The sequence below is a fragment of the Lichenostomus cassidix genome, chromosome 5, assembly GCF_008360975.1.
Source record: "Lichenostomus cassidix isolate B80296 chromosome 5, HeHo_3.0, whole genome shotgun sequence".
NCBI lineage: Eukaryota > Metazoa > Chordata > Aves > Passeriformes > Meliphagidae > Lichenostomus > Lichenostomus cassidix.
This window is the reverse complement of record NC_139486.1, coordinates 29153097-29174336: the sequence shown is the minus strand read 5'-3', so window position 1 is coordinate 29174336 and position 21240 is coordinate 29153097. Positions and strand designations below refer to the sequence as shown.

At 39.4% G+C, this 21240-nt stretch overlaps 1 protein-coding gene across 2 annotated transcripts; it reads left to right on the top strand.

Annotated features, from left to right (window-relative positions):
• Window positions 1–4833: 4833 nt before the first annotated feature.
• On the top strand, window positions 4834–20925 carry GJD2 (gap junction protein delta 2). Of its 2 annotated transcripts, XM_085061996.1 has the most exons (5): window positions 4848–4927; window positions 5672–6215; window positions 8249–8384; window positions 13439–18382; window positions 19042–20925. In XM_085061996.1, exons 4-5 carry the CDS (start codon window positions 18312–18314, stop codon window positions 19883–19885), a joined length of 915 nt encoding a protein of 304 aa, XP_084918122.1. In that variant the 5' UTR covers window positions 4848–4927; window positions 5672–6215; window positions 8249–8384; window positions 13439–18311; the 3' UTR covers window positions 19886–20925. The 2 variants fall into 2 exon arrangements, with proteins under 2 accessions (XP_084918120.1, XP_084918122.1); XM_085061994.1 differs by lacking the exon at window positions 5672–6215 and having other exon boundaries at window positions 4834–4927.
• Window positions 20926–21240: the final 315 nt, after the last annotated feature.

The following is a 21240-nucleotide window of genomic DNA, read 5'->3' as shown; positions in this document are numbered from 1 at the left end:
ATCCATTAATTTTTAGAGCAATATAAAAATTTGGTCGTTGAGAGTGATGTATTCCCACTCAATGCAGTGAAAACTAGTTACTCAACTATTTGGGAATTATAATAACTATTTCTGGAAGCAAAACTAGATCTAATTTGATTGAGAGGAATTTGAATGTTAAGTCACATAATCTAGGATTCAAAAAACTGATAAGAGATGCCACTGTTAAACTTTACCTTCTGTTTACATTTTACAAGATTTAATGTGTTGTATATCTTGCATGCAAAATGAGGATGGTGGAATGGGATGAAGAAACTAACTGCAGAGCACCTATATGATAGGTAAAACAATTTTGGATATTTCCTTGGAAAAGGTGAATTAAAAGACATCTGTACCCAGACCCTGTTGTGATCAGCAATCTTCACTTCTGAAACACCTCAGCTAATGAAGACATTGACAATAATTTGAAGACTAAAGGAACAAAACTAACCTTCACTGCTTATGATGAGATGCCCTTTCAATGGAAAAAGGAGAATTAATGTTTAGCCACATTATAGATTCAACACACACATTTTGAGAAGCAGTGTGAATACATGGAAAAAGATCTGTCTGTCACACGAAAGGGTGTCCTATTATTTGACTTTGCAGCTCCTTGCTGCTCTGGAGTGGAAGGAATTCTGTGGAAGTCAGTCTGATGTGATTTTTAAGCTACATAAAGAAGCTTTATTCAGTAAGAAGGGCTAAATAGTATTAAGAAATACTGATATACATCAGTAAGAGCCAAGACAAAATCTTACAGCCTGTTTTGGCAGCCAGAACAACACTGCCCAGTAGTTATGCTGTTGACTGAAGGGCATTGGGATAGCACCACAGCTGGCTGACACTCCGATCTTACTGAAAACTTCCCTTGTAGATTGAAAAGCATGTTGGCATTTGAGGAATATTGAGAATTATGATCAAAACATAATGCTTTCAATATCTGTATGAAGTATGTGCTAAGGATCTGAAAACACTGTGATTCTGCTTAAAAAGACGGATTCTTTTTTTTTTTTTTTTGACAGAAAATAAGATGTTTCAGAACTCATTTGTTTGTGCTTAAAGGTTCCTTAAAACAATTGATAGTAGAGTCATAAATTTGATAGAGTTGTCTACTTTGTACTAATCTCTTAAAAGGCTGTTTTAACTAAAGCTTTAAGAAAGTCAGCCTGAGGCAAAGAACTAATAGGAAAAATTTTGGCTTGAATAATTGAATTCTGTAGAGTGATTATTTTTTTAACATAGGAAATTTAACATTTTTATACTTAGGAAACATTAGGTGACTCTAAATATATGTGACAGTCAGATTAAACTACAATACTGACACTAAAATAGAAAAAAAAATAGATAAAGACCTGCTGGTTGGATAACTGTATATGAGACCTGGGCAGAGATTGATGCTTGCTTCCCATCCTACCCTGGAGCAACCTGTGACAGAAGTCTCTGTTATTATCAAGACACAAGAAAAAGCATAAAATATTATAAAATTGAGTGATTAGTAAATCTCATTCATACATTTCAGAAAGAAGCAATTCAGGCAGTTAATATATTACCAATTACTTTTGCTTTTTCTCCTTAGGATGGCCACAATTGCTGAAACTTAAAAAGTAAGCATGAAGAAATGTTAATTATTGCAAAAATGTTATAATGCTGCTATATAATTAAAGGATTAATTTAATTTATGATTAAACTGTCCTGTGTGAATAATACTGGATGAAATTAATATAGTAGGCATTAGCACAAATTGACATACCTGGTGGCAATTTTATGTTTCATCATAAAGGTTGAATTCACAAAATACTGTGTATATATTCTCTACCAAATACAGGGTAGTATGCTCCTGTAGAGGAGATGAATTGTATTTTAGAAACATTTTTAACCAGGAGATATATATTCATGCAGGGAAAAAAGTGGATGAGGCATAGCATAAAGCATAAAGCTTTACTGCCATAGATTTATGTAACATGTAAATGATATAATAAGTCTGGGAAGGTACCAAACAAGATGAAGGTAGCTAGGCAGTAAGAAAGAGCTTTAAGATTAGTTCTGAGTCTCTAAGCCCCTCAGGTTTAGATCACCAGAAAGGGTGATTAACATTATCATTGACATTATCATTGTCAATGATAATGAGGACTACTTGAGCTTGCTTTCCAAAGGGTCCCAAATGCCTTATGAGTTACTTTGTGGCATCTGGACGTGATTCTACAAAAAGGGGATGCTCAAATCGAGGAGCTCCTCAATGTTAGAGAGGAGGTCCAACTGCAGCTCTTCTGGAGAGGGTGGAAATGCACAGCACAGCAGCTCCTGCCACACACTTATCCCCTCCCACAGCTCCCGGTAGCTGGCTGTGGCTGCCTCAGCTGAGAAAGCAAGCAGATGGAAAGTGTAGCTGGCTGCCTCCTGGGAAGGAAAGGGTGAGGGAGGCACAAATTGCTGGGCCAGTAGTGGGGAGATCTTCCACAACATCCAGAAGCACACAGTGATTTTACAGTAACTGTTCTCAAGGAAAGAATAAAAATATAGGCAATACCATATCCTCAGGTTTATGTAATATATCAGTTCTGACAATGAATTTAATATTAATTTTTATTTATTTTTAATTTTAATTATATAAATTATTTTCAGGACACAGACTTCTATCTTCCAAAACTGTCACTACTTTTATATTAAAAAACCAAACCAAACCCCAAACCTAAAGAGAACAAGAAACAGTAACCTTGAACAAGTAAATTATCTACTTTGGGTCTGAGTGTATATGTGTGTTTACAATGTTCTGATTCTCTGATAAATCAGAGGGGAGAAGAAATCTCAGCCAGAGGTGAGAAGAATTCTTGCAGAAATAGAAATCTCAGCAGATTTTAAAGACAAACCACTGAACAAGTCGTAAGAAAAAAAACCCACTTTTCTTCTTCGGCATGAATTATGTCTTGAATTTAGCACCTAAACTGAGTGATCCTTCCTTGTCAAGAAATACCACCAACAAGGAAACATTGTTTTCCACTAGTTAAATCAAGGCCATTCTGTATCTGTAACTTTATTTCGGGTAAAATATTAAAAGGCATAATCTCCTTCCCAGTCTTCTATTACAGGTTGATCAGCAGGGCTAAATTTCTGACTTCATTATCTAATGTTTTAGTTTGACAATTACTGAAATTAATGTCATTAACCAGTTGAACTACTAATTCAGCACTGGTTGTGAATTCACGTTCATTAACATATTGTTTCCTTCATAATTAAATCTTTGGATTCATAGCAGACAGCCTGTTGTATATGCAGAAATGGGAAAAATGCAGTCTCTGGTTTTATTCTTACAAATGCTTAATGATTTTTTGATCCATATCTAAAAAGCAAAATGTATTTGCAGGGATGAATATATAGTAGGCATTTAATGTATGGCTTTCTAAATGTCACAATCTATTGTCAGATACTACAGAATGCCAAGATATACTTTTAACTATTATGGTGTTGTAAAACCCAGAATCTTTAAAAAATGATACAATAATTTACAAAAATGATCTTAGGCCTTACTAGACTTACTGGTGTGGAAATAATTTCAGATTTATTTTTAATTGAATTTGAGCTCTCCTGCGCAGCTCAGCTCTGTATGGCAACCAGACAAACTGCAGCAATGCAGCAGCTTTTGATCTTTTGCCCATACATTTTGGCAGTTAAATTGTATAGAATTTGAAAGAGACTTGCATGGAACTGATATCTTCACTGTACATAGGAAAATGAGTTATTATGCTATTGAGCTGATATTTTCTCTCTTACATGTGTTTCTGGATTCTCCAAATTGTTTGCTGTAATAGCATACTTACATATACACACACACGCACACAGAAATGCATATTTGTGCATATATATGCATAAAAATATTTTCCCTAAGCCTTCTCTTTAACTTTGCAATGGAAGAGCAACCCTGGCTTGGTAACAAGTTTCAGAGACCACATCTGTACCACATAGCAAATGAGTACTCCTTGCTGGAGAATTAGCACAGTTGAAGTTAGAAAGGAAAATATTTCTGGTCAGAAACATAACAGAGATATTTTACTAAGACAATACTGTAAATATTTAGTAGCCTTGTTCCTAAGACAGAAGTTAATTCCTGATTTAGTTTCGTGCTAAGAGGAAAACCTCAGAAATTTGGAGTTTCGAGATCAGAGCTTAAGTGTTTTTAGCGACAACGTGAAATACTCTTTCCTTCTTACAACCTACAGTCAAAAAATGCCACAGAGATATGATTTTCAGATGTAACCTGAATGCGACATATATTTCTGAAAGTGTAAAAAATGCCCAAAGAAAATGTTTGGTGTCACATTTTGTATTTTAATGGCTGCAATAGTTTTGAAGACTTTTCTTTTTGATTAAATATATTGTCATCTGTTGTCATCAAACTTTTTCATTTCAAATAAGATCATGAATTCTGTCTGTTGTACTGTTAACTAATAGAAATAGGAAACTACCTTCTGACCTTATTTTTGCAAAAAAAAAAAAAGCACATGAAATCAGCAGGAATAGTAAGTATCCTTCAGGCTCCTCTTTCTGCAAGAGATATACAAAGAGTTCCTTTGCTTATACAAAGTAAATATACTGCAATTGAAAATGCTGTAAAGACTATTTCTTGATTAAGTATTATACAGAGACAGTGATTGTGCAATCGCCTAATAGGGTCATGTGGTGACAGAGGGACAGTGGGTGCTATTAAAAGCTTGACATTTATCACTCACAGTGTTTAAATTTATCATGGAATTTGTGGCATTTGCCAATCTAAGTATAGAGAATGCCAGAAATACCACAGAACAGATAAATACTGCTATGCAAAACCCAACAAACTGCAGGTGGCTCTTTGCTAAACCTCCAGCACTCTCCATTCTGGACATGCATTGCAGGTGCTACTGGCTGGAATCTCTCAGTATGTAAAAGCAAAGAATATTTGTTATGCTTTTCTTTTCCTATATCCTGACTATTTAGTCTAAAAGGTTTTTTGGTTTTTTTTTTGTATAGAAAATTTTTCACTGTGTCTGTCTGTAGCCCCTAGAACAATGGAATCCTTATCAATGTTTAAGTGTCCTAAATCTAACAAAGAACAGATCATGGAGCAACACTTTGTGTTGTAGAGTTGTGGTCATGGTGGTATTTGAGGAGAGGTTGGACGTGATGATCCTGGAGGTCTTTTCCAACCTTTATGATTCTATGATGCTATGGCATATCATTCACACAGACAAAATGTTCAGTACATGGATTTTATGAAATGTTTGTTGGAAAATATGTCATGTGGCTTGTGATGAATGACCCACTGTGGAATTCCTGTTGGGAAAAATTAATTTTCAGCAGAAAGTTGTTCTCTAGCACTATGAGCTCCAGAGCTCTGCCTGAATCCTGAAGGACAGAATGGATGTAATCAAGCACATTGTACACTTCTTCTAGGGAGCAAACAAAAGTCATCATTGTTTTCTTTGCTATAACTGCCGAAAGTTAAGATAAGATAGTGCTTAATGGAGCTATATTTTCTTCACCAAAAAAAGCAGCTTTTATTGTTGGTGGTAAAGGAGACAAAAGCTTTGCCACTGTCTTATGAGTTTAGGTTTTCAGAGTCTAGGCACCCAAATCCAATTAGTACCTTGGAAGACATTGTTTCCTGACTTCTCTTTCCCAGGTTCACAGGGGGAACATGAAATGTACAGCTGCTCTCAAGTCACACCAGCAGGCACAGTTCTGCCCCTGCTTGGCTGGAGGAGGTGTTGTGCTGCTAAAGCAAGAATTCTTGCAGGCTTTTGTAAAGGGTATTTTGCTACACCTTAAGAAAGAGGCAGAAAGTTGAAAGAATGTGTCCATAGTTGTGACCAAACTCTTAATCTTTGGCAATGATGTGCACTTGATTCCTTAATGGAATTCTACCCTCGTAGAATAAACCTAAGGCTACAGTTAGATAATTTCCCTGCCATGCAGCTATTGAGACTGGCTATTTGATAATCTCTTGAGTTTTTGAATGCATGTGGTTACAGCAGATGGCACTGAAGAGTATATAATCAAATTCCAGGGCTACTAACAAGACCTGTATGTCACAAGTCATTCCTGCTGTCAGCTCATGACATGAAGTCTTCACATTCATTTGCTATTCTCTTCCAAATTCCCTGATCTTTCCACAAACACAGTTTGCCTGGTGAAAACAATGGAGAGAAGCTGGCTAGAGAAAGAGGGTACTGTATCCAACTTCAGTAACTTCCATAATAATTTAAAATTTACACAAATCATAGGTAAGTTGGCTTTTAAAAAAATCTCTTAAAGAGTGGAATGTATTTTGCTTCAGTGAGTATTACTTTAGAAGACTAAAACTTCAGATATAACTTAAATGCAGAACAAAAAGGCTGTACTATATTCTTGGGTCCTAAAAAAAAAAGGCCAAATCTCAGGTCAGATAAATCTAAACACTGCTTTTGTTTTGAAGCTGATGATACTAGTAGGAATTTCTAAAGCAGGTAAGGGAATGGCTATTTTCCAAAACAGTTTTTTTCCCTTCCCACACTGTAAATCAGCCATGCACGCTTCCAATTTACCACTGAATATAGTGGCTAAAAAGAATCAGTGGAGATACACTTTGTCTTTGTGAAAAGGCACTTTGTGTGGATATTTTAAACTGCATGTTTCAATCTAGATTCTAGTACAACCTGATGCATACCCCTGAATATAGTTCCTGACTTCTGAGAAACCAATTTTCATAATAAATATAGTATACAAGAAACAATTTTGTGTTCTTTTAAGAAGGCAATAATGCTCAGTCACAGAAGACCTCTTAGAATTTGGGTCATGTACTTTAACTTTGCCTTTTCTGTGTGTATTGTGATTTGGTTTTCTAATCTACACATTCACTTAATTAAAAATAAAAATATTTTAACAAGATAATTATAGCCATTGGAGCAGTGTGCTTGATTTGTTCCAGAAGCAGCTGTGATAGGTTTTACCATCTCTGCAGGACAATCATGCCCTGTGAAGCAAATATGTTGGCACCTCCTAGTTCTGGAAAGACTGTTTCTCCCTGCTGTTGGGAGAAGAACAATTAAATATTTTAAATTCTTTTGATATATACACTTGATATATTTCTCTGATGAACCCTCCCAGTGAAAAGAAAGCATAGCATATTATTTATGATGTAAAAATCAATGTCTTTACATTATACTTCCCCACCTTCTCCCCCACTCTTCTTAAAAACTGAAGAAAACCATATTATTGAGGACGGCTGATCATAAGAAGAGTGAGTGACCTTTCAAAAGGGGCAACTCAGCTCCTGCTCCCTGTTTGAGGATGTTTCTACGATCATGGTGCAGGTAGGACGCTTGCCACCCAATTTAGTTCATCTTGTTGGCCTCATCTTTCAGAGTGAAGCATGCTGTGTTAAGTTGTATTTTCCATTCAACAGGAGCTCTGCCTGCACTGTGTGTATGACTCATCCACCTGTCTAGTTGGTGTTCTTTGGATTAATTGATCTATCTTTGAGCTCATGTTTTCTCTCATGCCTTGTTTGTTTTTGTGGCAGTCATATTTGGGTTTCGCACATTTATTTTTGCTCTGCATTGTGCCTTCAAGCCCAAGGTACAGTTTGCACTGACATTTCAGTTTTCATGACTTTGGACTTTGATAACTAATTGGTGTAATTAAACTAAATATGCTTCACAAATATTTATTAAAGCCCTGTGGGATTGGCTACCATTTTTATCTTTTCCCCATTGCACTAGCATTCCTGTAAGCCTTTTCCCTTTTTAATATAGTTTCTGTCTCTAGGCTGATCCTTCACTCCAAGGAAATAGATGAAATAATGAAATGTATTAAAAGACTCTAATGAAACAAATCAGATCAATAATTTACCCATGCCTTTTGATCTATTACTTCTTGAAATATTTTTTGAACAGATGAAGCCTATAAGTGCTTATCAGCAAATATTTGAATCCCCTTGCCTGATTTTCGTCCACAAAAACTGTAGGATGGATACACTCACAAAGTGAAAAGAGGGCTGGATATTGACTGATTTCTATTTTTTAAGATCAGGAGAGGTTTGGTTTTCGGGAAACACCGAGGAGCTACGTCTCAGCATGACATCTTGAAACTCCCATCTGGAAATTCTCTGTGTGTGATTTTCATCTATTTTAATCAGGCAAAAATGTTAGTTAAATCTAAAGATTAGGAGCCCTAGTCCTTCTGGCTTTTTGACTCACTGCAACCCCTCTTTTCTTTTTAGGCAAGGGGAAGCTTCTGGGATGCATCAAGTCCATCACAGATTCATTCTTAGAAGTTTCCACCAGGATAAATGTGTTTCATCAGTCCTCTGTGTAGCTAGGATGGGGAAAGGGAGAGTTACTGTGCCATGTCAGGAGGTATGATCTCCTTATGGGTTTGAATACAGTACAAGTGACTCTGTCATGAGGAATTTGTGTGTGAAATGCAGATATTCTGTAGAGGGTTATTGAAGAAAATAGAATTCTTTTATTTCTTTTATTGTGTTCTGGCAGGCACAGACATGCAGACACATGCAGATTTAAGAGATGCTTCATAGCCTGAAAAAACCACAGAAAACTGATAAAACCTGATATGGTATTGGCAATACATCATAGTAACTGGTAAAAATCAATAGCTGCTAAGAATGTTTAGGATATAAAATATTTACCCATTTACATGTAAATATAAATATATGATGTTCACACTCTGTTGCAGCCTTTGAAGTTCAACTGACAAATATTTTAAAGATTCTCTGGTTCAAGCTCTGGTTTAGGTGTTTAGCCATGCAAGAGGTGTGTAATGTAGCCTTTCAGCTCCCCTTGATCCTCAGCAAGGTGTAGAGCAGGGCAAGCACTAGTGGCAAATATATCCAGGGATGACTCAAACAATTGCTTGGTGCTGCTGGTAGGGTGAGCCATGTTGCCCACCCCAAGCCCCCAGCTCCTAGGAATGTTATAAAGATGTGGATAGAGTAATGGAAGACATGTCCCTCCATGCTGTTTCCCACTCGTAGAACAGACACAGCTTTAGATTAATGAAATCATGGAGCAAGGCACAACAAATATTTTTTTATTTTTCTTTTATTTTCCCTATAAATCAGCAATAGTTTGGTTAAGTTTATCAGAGAAAAAAAAATTCCTCACTTTCCTACAGGAAAGTGTGAAGAGGTTGCAAACACTGTAGAGCAGAATTTCTAAATCTAAAATGCCAAATAAATACGTGATTCAAATGAGGACAGATTTGCATAGGATGTACGTAAATCAATGTAGCCCTTGAGCAACTCTAATCTGTGTGAGAAATTATGTGGGTTTCATTGTCATCTAGAAAAATAAACGGTAACTTCCAATACTATAGCAATATTGCACATAATGCTGATTTGTCATTTTCTTAAAAACACAGAAATAAATCTATAGTTGAAAGTAAACCATCTTTAATAGATCCTGAAAAATATGGTTATGAGTTAAGTATTTCAGAACACAAAAATTTTTGCAAATTCTATAGATAATTACTCAACTTGCTGTGGGATAAAAGAAATTGATATTCTCAATTTGATTTTGCTCCATTTGGAAATGGAAACATTACAAAAATTTAATGAAATGCTCATCCTGGAAATCTTTTTCTTTAGGAAAGATTAACAAATGGTGTTATGAAAACAAAGCATGTTGCACAGCACTGAACAGATGCTGTTTGTTAGTAACAGTTGTGGAACTCACAAAAATGCCAGTTTAAATCACCACCTGCGAAATTTCAGATGTGCATGATTGGAATTGGTCTGGGAAAGTGTTCTGGGTCTATAAACTGCTAATTTCCAGTAAAAGTGTGTTGCTCTATATACTAGATTAAAGATTCTAGACCGAAAAACTGACACTACTGAATATTTATAATCTTTCATTAATTTGAAAATAATTTTTAAAAAATATTTCATGAACTCCACAAGATGTGTCAGATTCTTTTCTCAAATCCATGACTATACGTTCTTGATCCACATGTGCTAATGTCACTGAAAGCCAAAATTCAATAGATTTTACCTAGGACCTTACCTAGGACAAAGTCTAAAATCTTGTAGAATTTAAAAATATTTTCCCCATAGAAGCCATTTAACTCACTTCAATAATCTTATAGAAGAGGATTGCTAGAGAATTCCTATGGATGGGTTTGCCTTTGCTTAATCCCAACACATCTTCCCTAACACATTCTTCATATGTACTGTGGGTGACTTTATCCCCTTCTATGGTCAGTAGGTTCTGACTGAGCAGCGCCAGCTTGATTGGTGGAGCCTTTAGTGTTAATTAAGCAGGTGGCCTTCACTAAAATGTAAATCTCAATGTTTAAGGTCCCACCACCCCCTGCTTTCAGTGTGGTTTTTAACAGTCTATTGTGCCGTTCAGTTTTCCCAGAGGCTGGCGTGATAGAGAATATGTCATGCCCAATCAATACCACACTCTCTGGCCCAGGTGTAGGAGGCTGTTTTGAAAATGAGTCCCATTGTCCAACTGAGTTCTTTCTGGGATGCCATGTCTCCACAGGACTTGTTTTCCAAGGCCCAGGATGGTGCTGCAAGCAGTGGCCTGAGGCACAGGATACATCTCCAGCCATCCAGGGGTTGTCTCCACCCTTGTCAGAGTGTAGCGCTTGCCTTGGTGGGTTTGAGGCAGCGTGATGAAGTTGATTGCCAGGCCTCCCCATACTCATATTCTGACCATTATCCTCCACACCACAGGGGCTTTACCCTCTTGGCCTGATTGATTGCAGTGCATGTTTCACAGCTATGGATAACCTGGGAGATACTGTCCATTATCCACCCCAGTCATGAGCCCATCTGTCTGTTGTATCTCTTCCCTGATGACATGAGGTGTCATGGGCCAACCAAGCCAGAAATAATTCACCCTTTTGTTGCTGGTCCAGATCCACCTGAGACACTTTGATCTTGGCAGCCTAATCCACCTGTCTGTTGTGGTGTTTTTCAGCAGGCCGACTCTTGGGCACATGTGCATCTCATGATGTACTTTTACAGCCAATTTCTCTACCCGGGTGGCAATGTCTTGCCACAACTCAGTAGCCCAGAAGGTTTCCCTCTGCACTGACAATTGGTCTTTTTCCATTGGTCCAGCCACCCCCACAAAACATTTGCTATCATCTATGCCTCAGTGTAGAGGTGGAGCACTGGCCATTTCTCTTGTTCAGTGATATGCAAATCCAGCTGGAGAGCTTTCAGCTCTGCAACCTGATTTGATCCACCTTGTCCCTCAATAACTTCTGTCTCACCATGTAGGACCACCCAGCCAGGACACACATGCACAAATACATACATTTGCACACCCATACATATGGGTTGTATACCTTTACACCTTATATATCTATAACAGAATTAATATCAAATATATTTCACAAATTTTTATTACAACTGTAGAATCTTTGAATGACAGAGGGATTAAAAACCCTCTGCATTTCCTACTGAGCTCCTGCTTTTTCACTCCCCTTCACTGACATAGTTTACTTTCAAGTCAATCACTTGACTGCCCTAGTTATTTCAACGGATTGTTTCAGCCTGGCTTCTGAAGGGAAGCTTTAATACAGTGTGAATTCCCTTCTGTGGCTGGTGAGATGGGGAGGGAGAGGACCAGAGTGAGGGGCACCAGGAATACTGAAGATATATGGTGGTGTAACAATCAAAACAAAGGAAAATAATTCTGCAGTAAATCACGTCACTGAACTGAAAGCAGCTGGGAGTACAGAGATTCAGCATTTGGCTGAAGACAAATGTAGACAGGGCAGAGCTAAGCAGTAGGTCTGAAAAAAGTGCTTGATGTAACGCATTCATACTGAAAATACTGAAGCATGATTTCTCATAATTTATTTTCTTTTTTTTGTATGGAATAGGAGAAGCATCAAAATGCTGCCAGGAGTTCCAGTACAGAGGACTCTTTTTTGATTGACGGATCATATTTTTTTGTTGTGCTGGGTATTCTGAAGCACTCACTAACTTTCTCATAGTTCATATTCTGCCAAAGGAAATTTTAAAATGTTCTGGTGTAAATAAGATCTTCAAGGTTTTAAATTCTGGCTCATCTATTTGCCATTAGTACAATTAAAATTTACTACCACAGGATAGCGATATTATGATATAATAAAAAATTTTAAAGGTATTATTATAGTTACATTTAATTATGTTCCTTCTGGTGAACACTTGTAACTCCTTTTGTTTTGTTAGGAAAAGAGGAAAATAAGGTTTGCCAAACCGAGTCTCACAATATTCTGCATTGGCTCTGGCATACTGGCTGTATAATTGGCTGGAATTATACAGCAATGTCCTAATCGCTTATATTGGGCTACATATATTTTGTAATACATATCTTTGAAAGAATAGGCTTTAGGAATAAAAAAATTTGTTCAACAGTGAAAAATTTTTACTCCCATATTGAGATAATTATTATATTAGTATGTAGATATTTTTTGCATCCTTAAAATATGTACTAAATCTGTTTGTACTGGAATCCTTCATACTCCTTTCTTTCCAAGGTATTTTTGAAAGGGTCTTTCACTAGGTTACATGAAAACTCAAAGTAGATTGTAATGGGAATCCACATAAGATTTGATCACAAATTTACACTTAAGCCATCATAGTCCGTGAAATTGCATTAATGGATGCTTGGATGCTTTAGCACAATGTGAGTGCTTTTTTGAGATTGATGAAAACCAGAAAGGAAAAGCAAGACAATGGCAGCAGGTGATCTGGTCACTGGAATATTTTACTTCTTTTGTATTTGTTTGCAGAGCCTGTCAATTCATAAGTATTTGTTTCAATGATGTGTTCCTTCCCCTGGCTGCAGCCTTTCCTGAATAAATCTGAGTTTGCAAGAAGTGCAAATGCTGCTGCATTAGGAGCTGTATATATGCCAGAAGTAAATGCAATTGTAATTCAGTATTCAGGTTTAAATGCTTCCTAGGAAATTGATTTGAACTCTTAATTTGTGCATAGAAAGGTCCCTGTGGACAGCTTATAATTGCCCCATAAAACTTAGGTGATTTTTTTTCTGTCAGGAAATAAAATATTCTGTAACTAGGAAAATATGATATTTAAAATTTATTTTCTAGTTAAAGCACTTGCATTTAGATATTTTAAATTCCCTTAGTTCAGAAGATTGTGGAATATTTACTTAGTACCTGCCCCCCTTGTGAGTATTTCTTGTGGTAACTCCTCACCCCCTGGCAAGAATAGTTATGGAACTTCAACATGACTTATGAACCCTCACTTTCAAAGCTCATGACTATTCATAGATTTGTTCCTTCTTCACTGATTACATTCATTGTTTGCCTGAATAGCTTTCCATTTATAGCAATCTCAATTTGTAGATATGGACCTCTGATGCATAATAGAGTCTTAATTTGATTATTAGGATAACTGAGTGTTTTGTCTGTTCATGCATTACAGGAAGCCCTGCATTCTGTGCATTTGACACTCCTACTGTCAAGCATGAAGCACATAAGTGCAGGATCCATTCCATGCTCACCACAAGGACCACAAGTGCCTGCCCAATTGACAGCTTTGACAACAACACTGTTGGCTGGATAGGAAGAGTGTGCTAACCTGTTTCTTGGCAGCAAAATGAGTATTCTTGCAATGTTGCTGTCTCTTGTGAAGGACTGAAGTCATTAGTACATCCAAATCTTGCAACTTTTGGGAAGTCATTACTTTTAAACTGCAGGAAAAAGGCACTTTTTCTGCTGGGATACATTAGGGTTGTCTTTTGAGGGAATTTCATTGGGGAAAAAGACACAGAGAGGGATTTCTTTTTAAGATCTACACTCAACAGCTAACTGCAGCTAGAATTGTACTCATACAGTGGGAAGGGAACATACACAGTCTCTCATTTTAATGAGAGAGAAAGTGTAGGTAGAGGCAGATGACCTAGATGATTTTATGAATAAAAGATTTAATCTGATGCAATCATTTCATTAATACACACATGGCACCAAATGAAAACAGAGCATAGCAGATGGCTGTGAGAGGTCTTAAAAAGGCATTTTCAGTTTAGTAGCTAATGACTTAGATTTCATGGACTACACCAAATACTATCAGAAATTAAGCATTTATCATATCAGTCCTCCAAAGAATTTTCTAACGCTTTATGAAAGCAATGCTGAAAAATCTCTCTTTTGTGACTAGTTAGAAAATGCAGCCACATTATATTATAGAGATATAAGGAAATATGATTTTTCCACAAAAACTTCTGAAAGAAAAGTACATTATTTTCTTTATTAATAGCCTATATTTTTTAATTCAAAGCTCTTTCTTTGCTTTCAGTTTACTACAACTGGTGGAAATAGTGGTTTACAATATTGTAATGAAATAAAGTAAATTTGCCATGCAATTTTAGAATATAAATATGACGTATATTCATTTTCGGTTATGATGGATCCACTGCAAACAGCTGCAAAAAAATTGCATTGAAGAAGATTGTTGGGATAGTACTTATAAATCATAAATAATTATTATAAAAATAATTAATTTGATTTATTTTAAGATAAAATATTTGGAATAACTTTAGAATGGATGTATAACTTTAAAAGGAGGCACTAAGTGCAGAAGGCTCATGCAATATCTGTGTTGTGTTTTTACATTGGTAAAGGTCAGCACAGAAAGCAATGAAGCAGGGGAATACCACTGTTTAGTGCACTGCCTGACAGCACTAGCCATGTGGCTACTTCATCCTGCCCCACTGATGTCATCCACGGTTGCAGGGTGGTTGCAGGAGGTCTGACAGACAAGCCAAATGTGCCAATTTTGCTCCCAGTCTGTTCTGCTCCATACTTGAGGAATGTGCATCCTGCAAGATTTGATTGCTCTCCAGACCTTTTGCAAAACCAGATCAGGGCAAAAGGGCTGGATTTCTTAGAGAGAATCTGGCCTACAGCTTCTTACAGACAGATTAACCTCAGTTTGGCTCCAAACTGAGGACACATACAGTCTCATTCTTCAGACCTAATCCAAGATCAACTTAGTCTATATTATTTAATCAGAAATTAATATTGCGGCACTGGCATCTTTGAACACGTGCAGACTGAAACTTCTTTTTGCAAAGCTTATTTGAGATCCTGTTAGGAATGACAGAATTCATACTGAATTTGGACTGAACAGGAATACTCATTCTCTTTGAATGCAAAGCAAGAGGAACAAAAATACACTCTACCACCCAAAAGCCTATGTGTGGAATAGCAATCTCATTTTGTTTCCTTTCTATGCAAATGACAAAAATATTGAACAAGACAGGCTTGGTCCTGGTGCAAACTGTAATTGCTGCTTCGTTAGGAAACCATTCTTTGTAAGCCAGGAGACATAAAGCTCTGATAATCCTGAATGATTGTGAATGAAATGTAGGCATGGTTTTCTAATCCGAATAGGTGCACTGTGCACATCCACAGCACCCTTGGCAGCCTGCTGCTCTGCAAATCCTGGCTTTACCATAGGCCAAAGCATTCAGAGGGATGGTGTAAAAACTAAGGTGAACCTTTAGAAGCTGAAAATCTTCTTATGTCTACAATTTATAGTCATGACTACACATTGTCTGAGCACTTTGTGATTTAGACAATTTGTCAGACAAGTTCACAGGTTGCTGTTTTCTTGTAATGGATAATGGAAATGCAGTTAATTCTTCATACACCTTTCATCGTTGTGTTAAACATTCAGAGAACATCATGTTGATTCTGATTACCTCTATTTTGACTGCAAGTCAGGCCTCAGATTGAGGACAGAAATTCTTAGCTTCAGAAATCATACAAGTTTGAGACACTGCAACCTCATTTGAATTTTCTAGCCACTAGAAATGAATGTTGGCTTTGTGAAAGAGACTCTCACTGAAATTATTTTTTTTCCAAACTCACCAAGGTTTGAAGATCTGTAAACTTTATCAAGAGGAAGGCCAAGTATCATCCATCTGAATACAGTTGGAGGGTGGCATATGAGGTAAGAAAGTCAGGTATTCCAGAATGAAATGCAACTCCTGTAAGAGAAGGTCTGAAATAATTTAACTTTAAACCATAATTAAATCAAAAGCAATTTAATAACAATTTTTATATGTTTGCAGCATCCATTTATGATATTTTCCCTCCTTGTCTTGATGACTGGGCTGTCAGTAACACAGTAAATGCTCACTAACTGTTCATTAATAGACCAGTGTTTGCTATGATCAGAATGTAATTCCTTTTCATTTCAGGGTCCTCAAAGCCCAGATAAATGGGTTTTGTATCCCAGTACCAGGAAACAGCTTTCCTTTGTAGAACTTCTCTTATTTGTCTATGAACAAAAATCTTCTCCCTTCTCTTCAGTAACTTCAATAATGGATTTTCGCACTGTTTGGTTTGCTAAATAGGATTATCATCATTAGCTTCTTAGCATATTCCCTGCCTTCTCTCCTTCTACACATGCATTACTGCTTCCCATACTGCTTTGATTTCTCTTATTTTCAGATCCATCTCTAAACAGATACTTTCAGTCTGTATGAGACATTCAGTTGTCAGGGTAGCTGATAGAGACCATAAAAGTCCTCTTAAAACAAAACAAACCCAACCCCAACATCTTTTTAGCTTTGGTGTTGTTGCAGCAGCAATTTTTAGAAACTATATAAAAAATCCTAAGGCTCTTGACTGAGAGAGAAGAAAAATCTACCAATTTCTGTGCAGAGGTATTGACTGATCCTCTCTTGTTTGATACATCCCTAATTCAATCAGTCAACTGACCCAGTATCACGTGAAGCAGAGACCATCTGCATAGTGCAAATGAAATGACAAAAAACCTTGGGGTGTCTAAAGCATACAGATGCCTTCTTGCACACATGAAGCATGATCCCTTTTATTCAGAAAACACTTAACATCTTTGATATAACATGGAATTGACTCGTGAGAGAGCTGCAAAGGCAAAAAAAAAAAAAAAGGACTACACTATTTACTACGGCCTGTGCAGTTCTGCTTTAGAAAGTCTGATTTACTGAGTTTGACACTAGGAATATTGCGACAAGACTGACAAGAATTTTTCTTATGTTGTTCTTTAATAAGATTAGTTGAGCAAAAAGAACAGCAGGAGTGAAGGTTTACTTGATTTTTATGTAAATATACAGAATACAAGAATACACTTCTTCACCGGAGTTCTCAATTCCAGTTGGTGCCAATGGCTTGTGTGGAAATATTTGGTGACATCTCAGGAACAGTCTGTGAGGGTGTCTGTAAAATGAAAAAAACTATTTTAAACACAGCTGTTTATGAGAACAAAATACATGGACTGATTGTAATGCAGGGATTTATCCAAGATATTTTTTTCTTGTACAGTTCGAAGATGCTTTTCTTTGCGTGAAGCTTTGGTGTCTTTTCTAGCATAAATAAAATCATATCTCAGAATTCGCTGAAATGGCTATATATGAACTTGTTTGCAGCAATTCTTATAACTGTAATCGAGGGAGAATAAAGATGTAATTTTAAGTCCAATATCTTCCAAGGGTTAGCAGTTCTAACAAGTAAGGTCACTGCTGTATAGCACCGCTGTTTTGATCTCTAGGAGAGAGGCGAAGCCCAGCAACCCCTGGGTATCCCCGGCCAGGAGCCCGTGGCTGGAGAGGCCACGGTGTCCCAGTGCCGCCCTGGAGCAGCGCTCGGAGCGGGCAGCCGAGGGCAGCTCCCGGTGCCGCGGGGCTTTGCTGCCGGGCGGAGCGCGGGGAGTGCCGGCAGGCGGGGGCGGCGGGCACAGGGTGCCCGGCCGGGGCGCTCCGGCAAGGGGGCACTCGGTGGCACAGGGAGCTTCGTGCCTGCCGGGGCAGCTCTTCCCCCACCCTCCATCCTCCTCCTCCGTTTATTTATTTCAGTTATTTTTATTGCATTTATTTGTTTGTATTCACCGGAATAATAAAAATGAGAAAATCCGAGCGCCGCTTTTGGCTGCTCTCCACCAACCTGTCAGTGACGCAAGCGGAGACTACTTAAAGGCAGATTAGAGGCAGCAAGACATTAAAGCCAACCTTCCTCCCTCCACGCCGCCGGTCCGCCCGCCGCGCCGCGCTACGAGCCGAGCGGGCCGGGCCGGTGGCGGCCGCCGAGCCCAGCAGAGCCGAGCCGAGCCGAGCCGGGAATCCTCGGCAGGGCTGCTGCCTCCAGCCGCCCTCCCGCCACCGGACTGCGGGCGGTAGAGACGGGCTGCTCTTCTGTTTGTTTTCCCACCCCCTGAGAAAAAAAATAAAAAAAAATAGGAGGGGTGAAAAAAGGCAGAAGTGAAGAGATCCCCTACGCTTGCCAAAGTCTTTGTCTCCGGATGAACAGCGATGGGGGAATGGACTATTCTAGAGAGGCTACTGGAAGCTGCCGTGCAGCAGCATTCTACTATGATAGGGAGGTAAGGGTCGCGGGAGAGCTACGGGGAGCACGGGGGGGATCCCTCGCTGTCCGAGCGGGCCGGCCGGGGGGTCGGCGAAGCACGGTGGGTCCCGGCTGTTCGGCACCCCATGCCGGGCTCTGTCGGGCTGTGCCCGGAGCTCGCGTGTGTGCGGTGTGTGTGTGCGTGCGGTGTGTGTGCTGGGGAGGCTGTATGCGGCACGGGGCGCAGAGGCGCGGGGACACCGCAAACGCCGCCGTCCTTGTCCCCGAGGAGCCACGGGGCGCCGCACGGTCGTCGGGGACACCCCACCGCCCTCGGGGTCCCACCGCCGGCGCCGCTCCCGGCCGTGCTCCCAGGGGCCCCGGGGCCCGTGTGACCGCCTTTCCCGCGGGGCGGCCGGGCGGGGGGCAGCGCTGACCGCCTCCCGCGCTCCCTGGCACACGGCCGCGCCGAGGCGATGCGGCGCAGGCTGCGCGCCCCCCGAGCGGGAGCGGGGCCGCTCCGAGGTGCCGGGACCGGTCTGCCGTGCCGGGGTCGGCGCCTGTGCCCGTGCCGGTGCCGGTGCCCGTGCCGGGGCCGGTGCAGGTCCGCGGTGCCGCGGCGCGGCGGCTCGGTCAGCACTGGACAGCTCCCGGCCGCGCGGCGGCGGCGCGCACTGACGGGCTTCTCTGTTGCAGGATCCTGCTGACCGTGGTGGTGATCTTCAGAATTCTCATTGTGGCCATTGTAGGGGAGACGGTGTACGATGACGAGCAGACGATGTTTGTCTGTAACACGCTGCAGCCAGGCTGCAACCAGGCTTGTTATGACCAGGCTTTCCCCATTTCTCACATAAGGTACTGGGTGTTCCAGATCATCATGGTGTGCACTCCCAGCCTGTGCTTCATAACGTACTCCGTTCACCAGTCTGCTAAACAAAGGGAACGGAGGTACTCCACTGTCTTCCTTACCTTGGAAAGGGACCAGGATTCAATGAAGCGTGAGGACAGTAAGAAAATCAAGAACACGATTGTCAATGGGGTGCTGCAAAACACTGAGAACTCCACCAAAGAGGCAGAACCAGACTGCTTAGAAGTGAAGGAAATCCCCAACCCTGCTATCAGAACTACAAAGTCAAAGATGAGGAGGCAAGAAGGCATTTCTCGATTTTATATCATCCAAGTGGTCTTTCGAAATGCCCTAGAGATCGGATTCTTAGTGGGACAGTATTTTCTGTACGGATTCAATGTCCCTTCCATGTACGAATGTGACAGATACCCTTGCATTAAAGAAGTAGAGTGCTATGTCTCTAGACCCACTGAGAAGACTGTATTCTTGGTATTCATGTTTGCTGTCAGTGGGATTTGTGTGGTGCTTAATTTGGCAGAACTGAACCACTTGGGCTGGAGAAAGATCAAAATGGCAGTGAGAGGAGTACAGGCAAAAAGGAAATCCATATACGAAATCAGAAATAAGGACCTGCCAAGAATGAGCATGCCTAACTTCGGCAGGACTCAGTCAAGTGACTCAGCTTATGTGTGAGGCTGTGACAGAACTGAAACACTGTGCCAGGTGGAACAGACCCAGATACCATTAGAGAAAGGTACATTGCTTAGGCAAGCATTTTATCAAACCACCAAGAAAGCCATTAAGGTATTGGATCTGCACTTACTGAACTAGCTGCAAAATGCAGCGCTATATAAAAGACTGAAAAAACAGCTATAAAACTATGCTTGACCTAGCCTTACAGCACAGCTACTATTACTCCTACTTTTCTTTCTAATGATTGGGTTTTATCTGTCAGTGAAGCAGCTTTTTGGTCGTCATTAGGATGTTTACAGTTTGAACCGTCTGACTAATTGTAAATGTGTAGAATGTTCATATCAAATACTCTGCAAGGATACTCTATGGGGTGGGGTGGGGTGGGGGACACTGTTACAATGTGCAGGCATAAGCATGTTTTAAAAGGAGGGTAAGCACACTGTAAGGAACCTAACACAGCTCAATCAGGATATCTGCGTTCACGTATCTCACAGATGTCTTATTTCGTTTGTCTAAATCACAGACTTTATTTCTGGTGTGTATTACTAGTGATTTTCTATCATGGTTTGTGCATCAATTAGTCATGCTAAAAATAAATGCTGAATATAATTTTGCCATTTTTTGTTTGCCTGTCCACACTCACACACCAGAGACCTTAATCATCTTGCATTAGTTGTGATCTGCAGAATATATCAGAACATTCTGATTGATTCCCTAATATGTGCATGAATATGATGGAGCTCGTTCATGCCAACAAATTTATGCATTTATCTACAATCACCTACAACGACACACATACCAAAGGAAGACAGTTCATTGCATTTGACTGTGAATATACCATCTTCTCTCTGCTCTTATTTATATAAGTGCCATACTTGAAACATCTAACTCTGTACTTAGTCAAAAGGTTGTCTTGGGATACCAGCTGGAGTGAAATGATTTTATACTCTCCTTTGTTTATTTTATGCTATTTGTTTAGTCATTGCAATGGTGTAAAAAGCAGCTAAAATATCTATTGATAAATAAAGTACTTGCCTTTTTTTTTTTTTTTTTTTTTTTTTTTTTTGTAAGCCAGGGAGATTTGCTCTTCTTTATTCTTGTATACAATTGTAAAAAAACTTACAGGGTCAAAATAATTGACTTACAACAATTATTCTTCAGGGTTTAAAATGTCTTGTTGGTATTCTAAACTCTAAGTGACAAAACCTGGGAAATCAGGACTATTTTTTATGTCTGTTTTCCTCCTTAAGCAAGCTTCCTCTGTCTTTAAAGCCTGATCCAAAGCCCACTGACACCAACAGCCTTCTTTCTGCTGACACTAAGGGCAACACAGTTGGCTGCCAAGGTCACTCTAG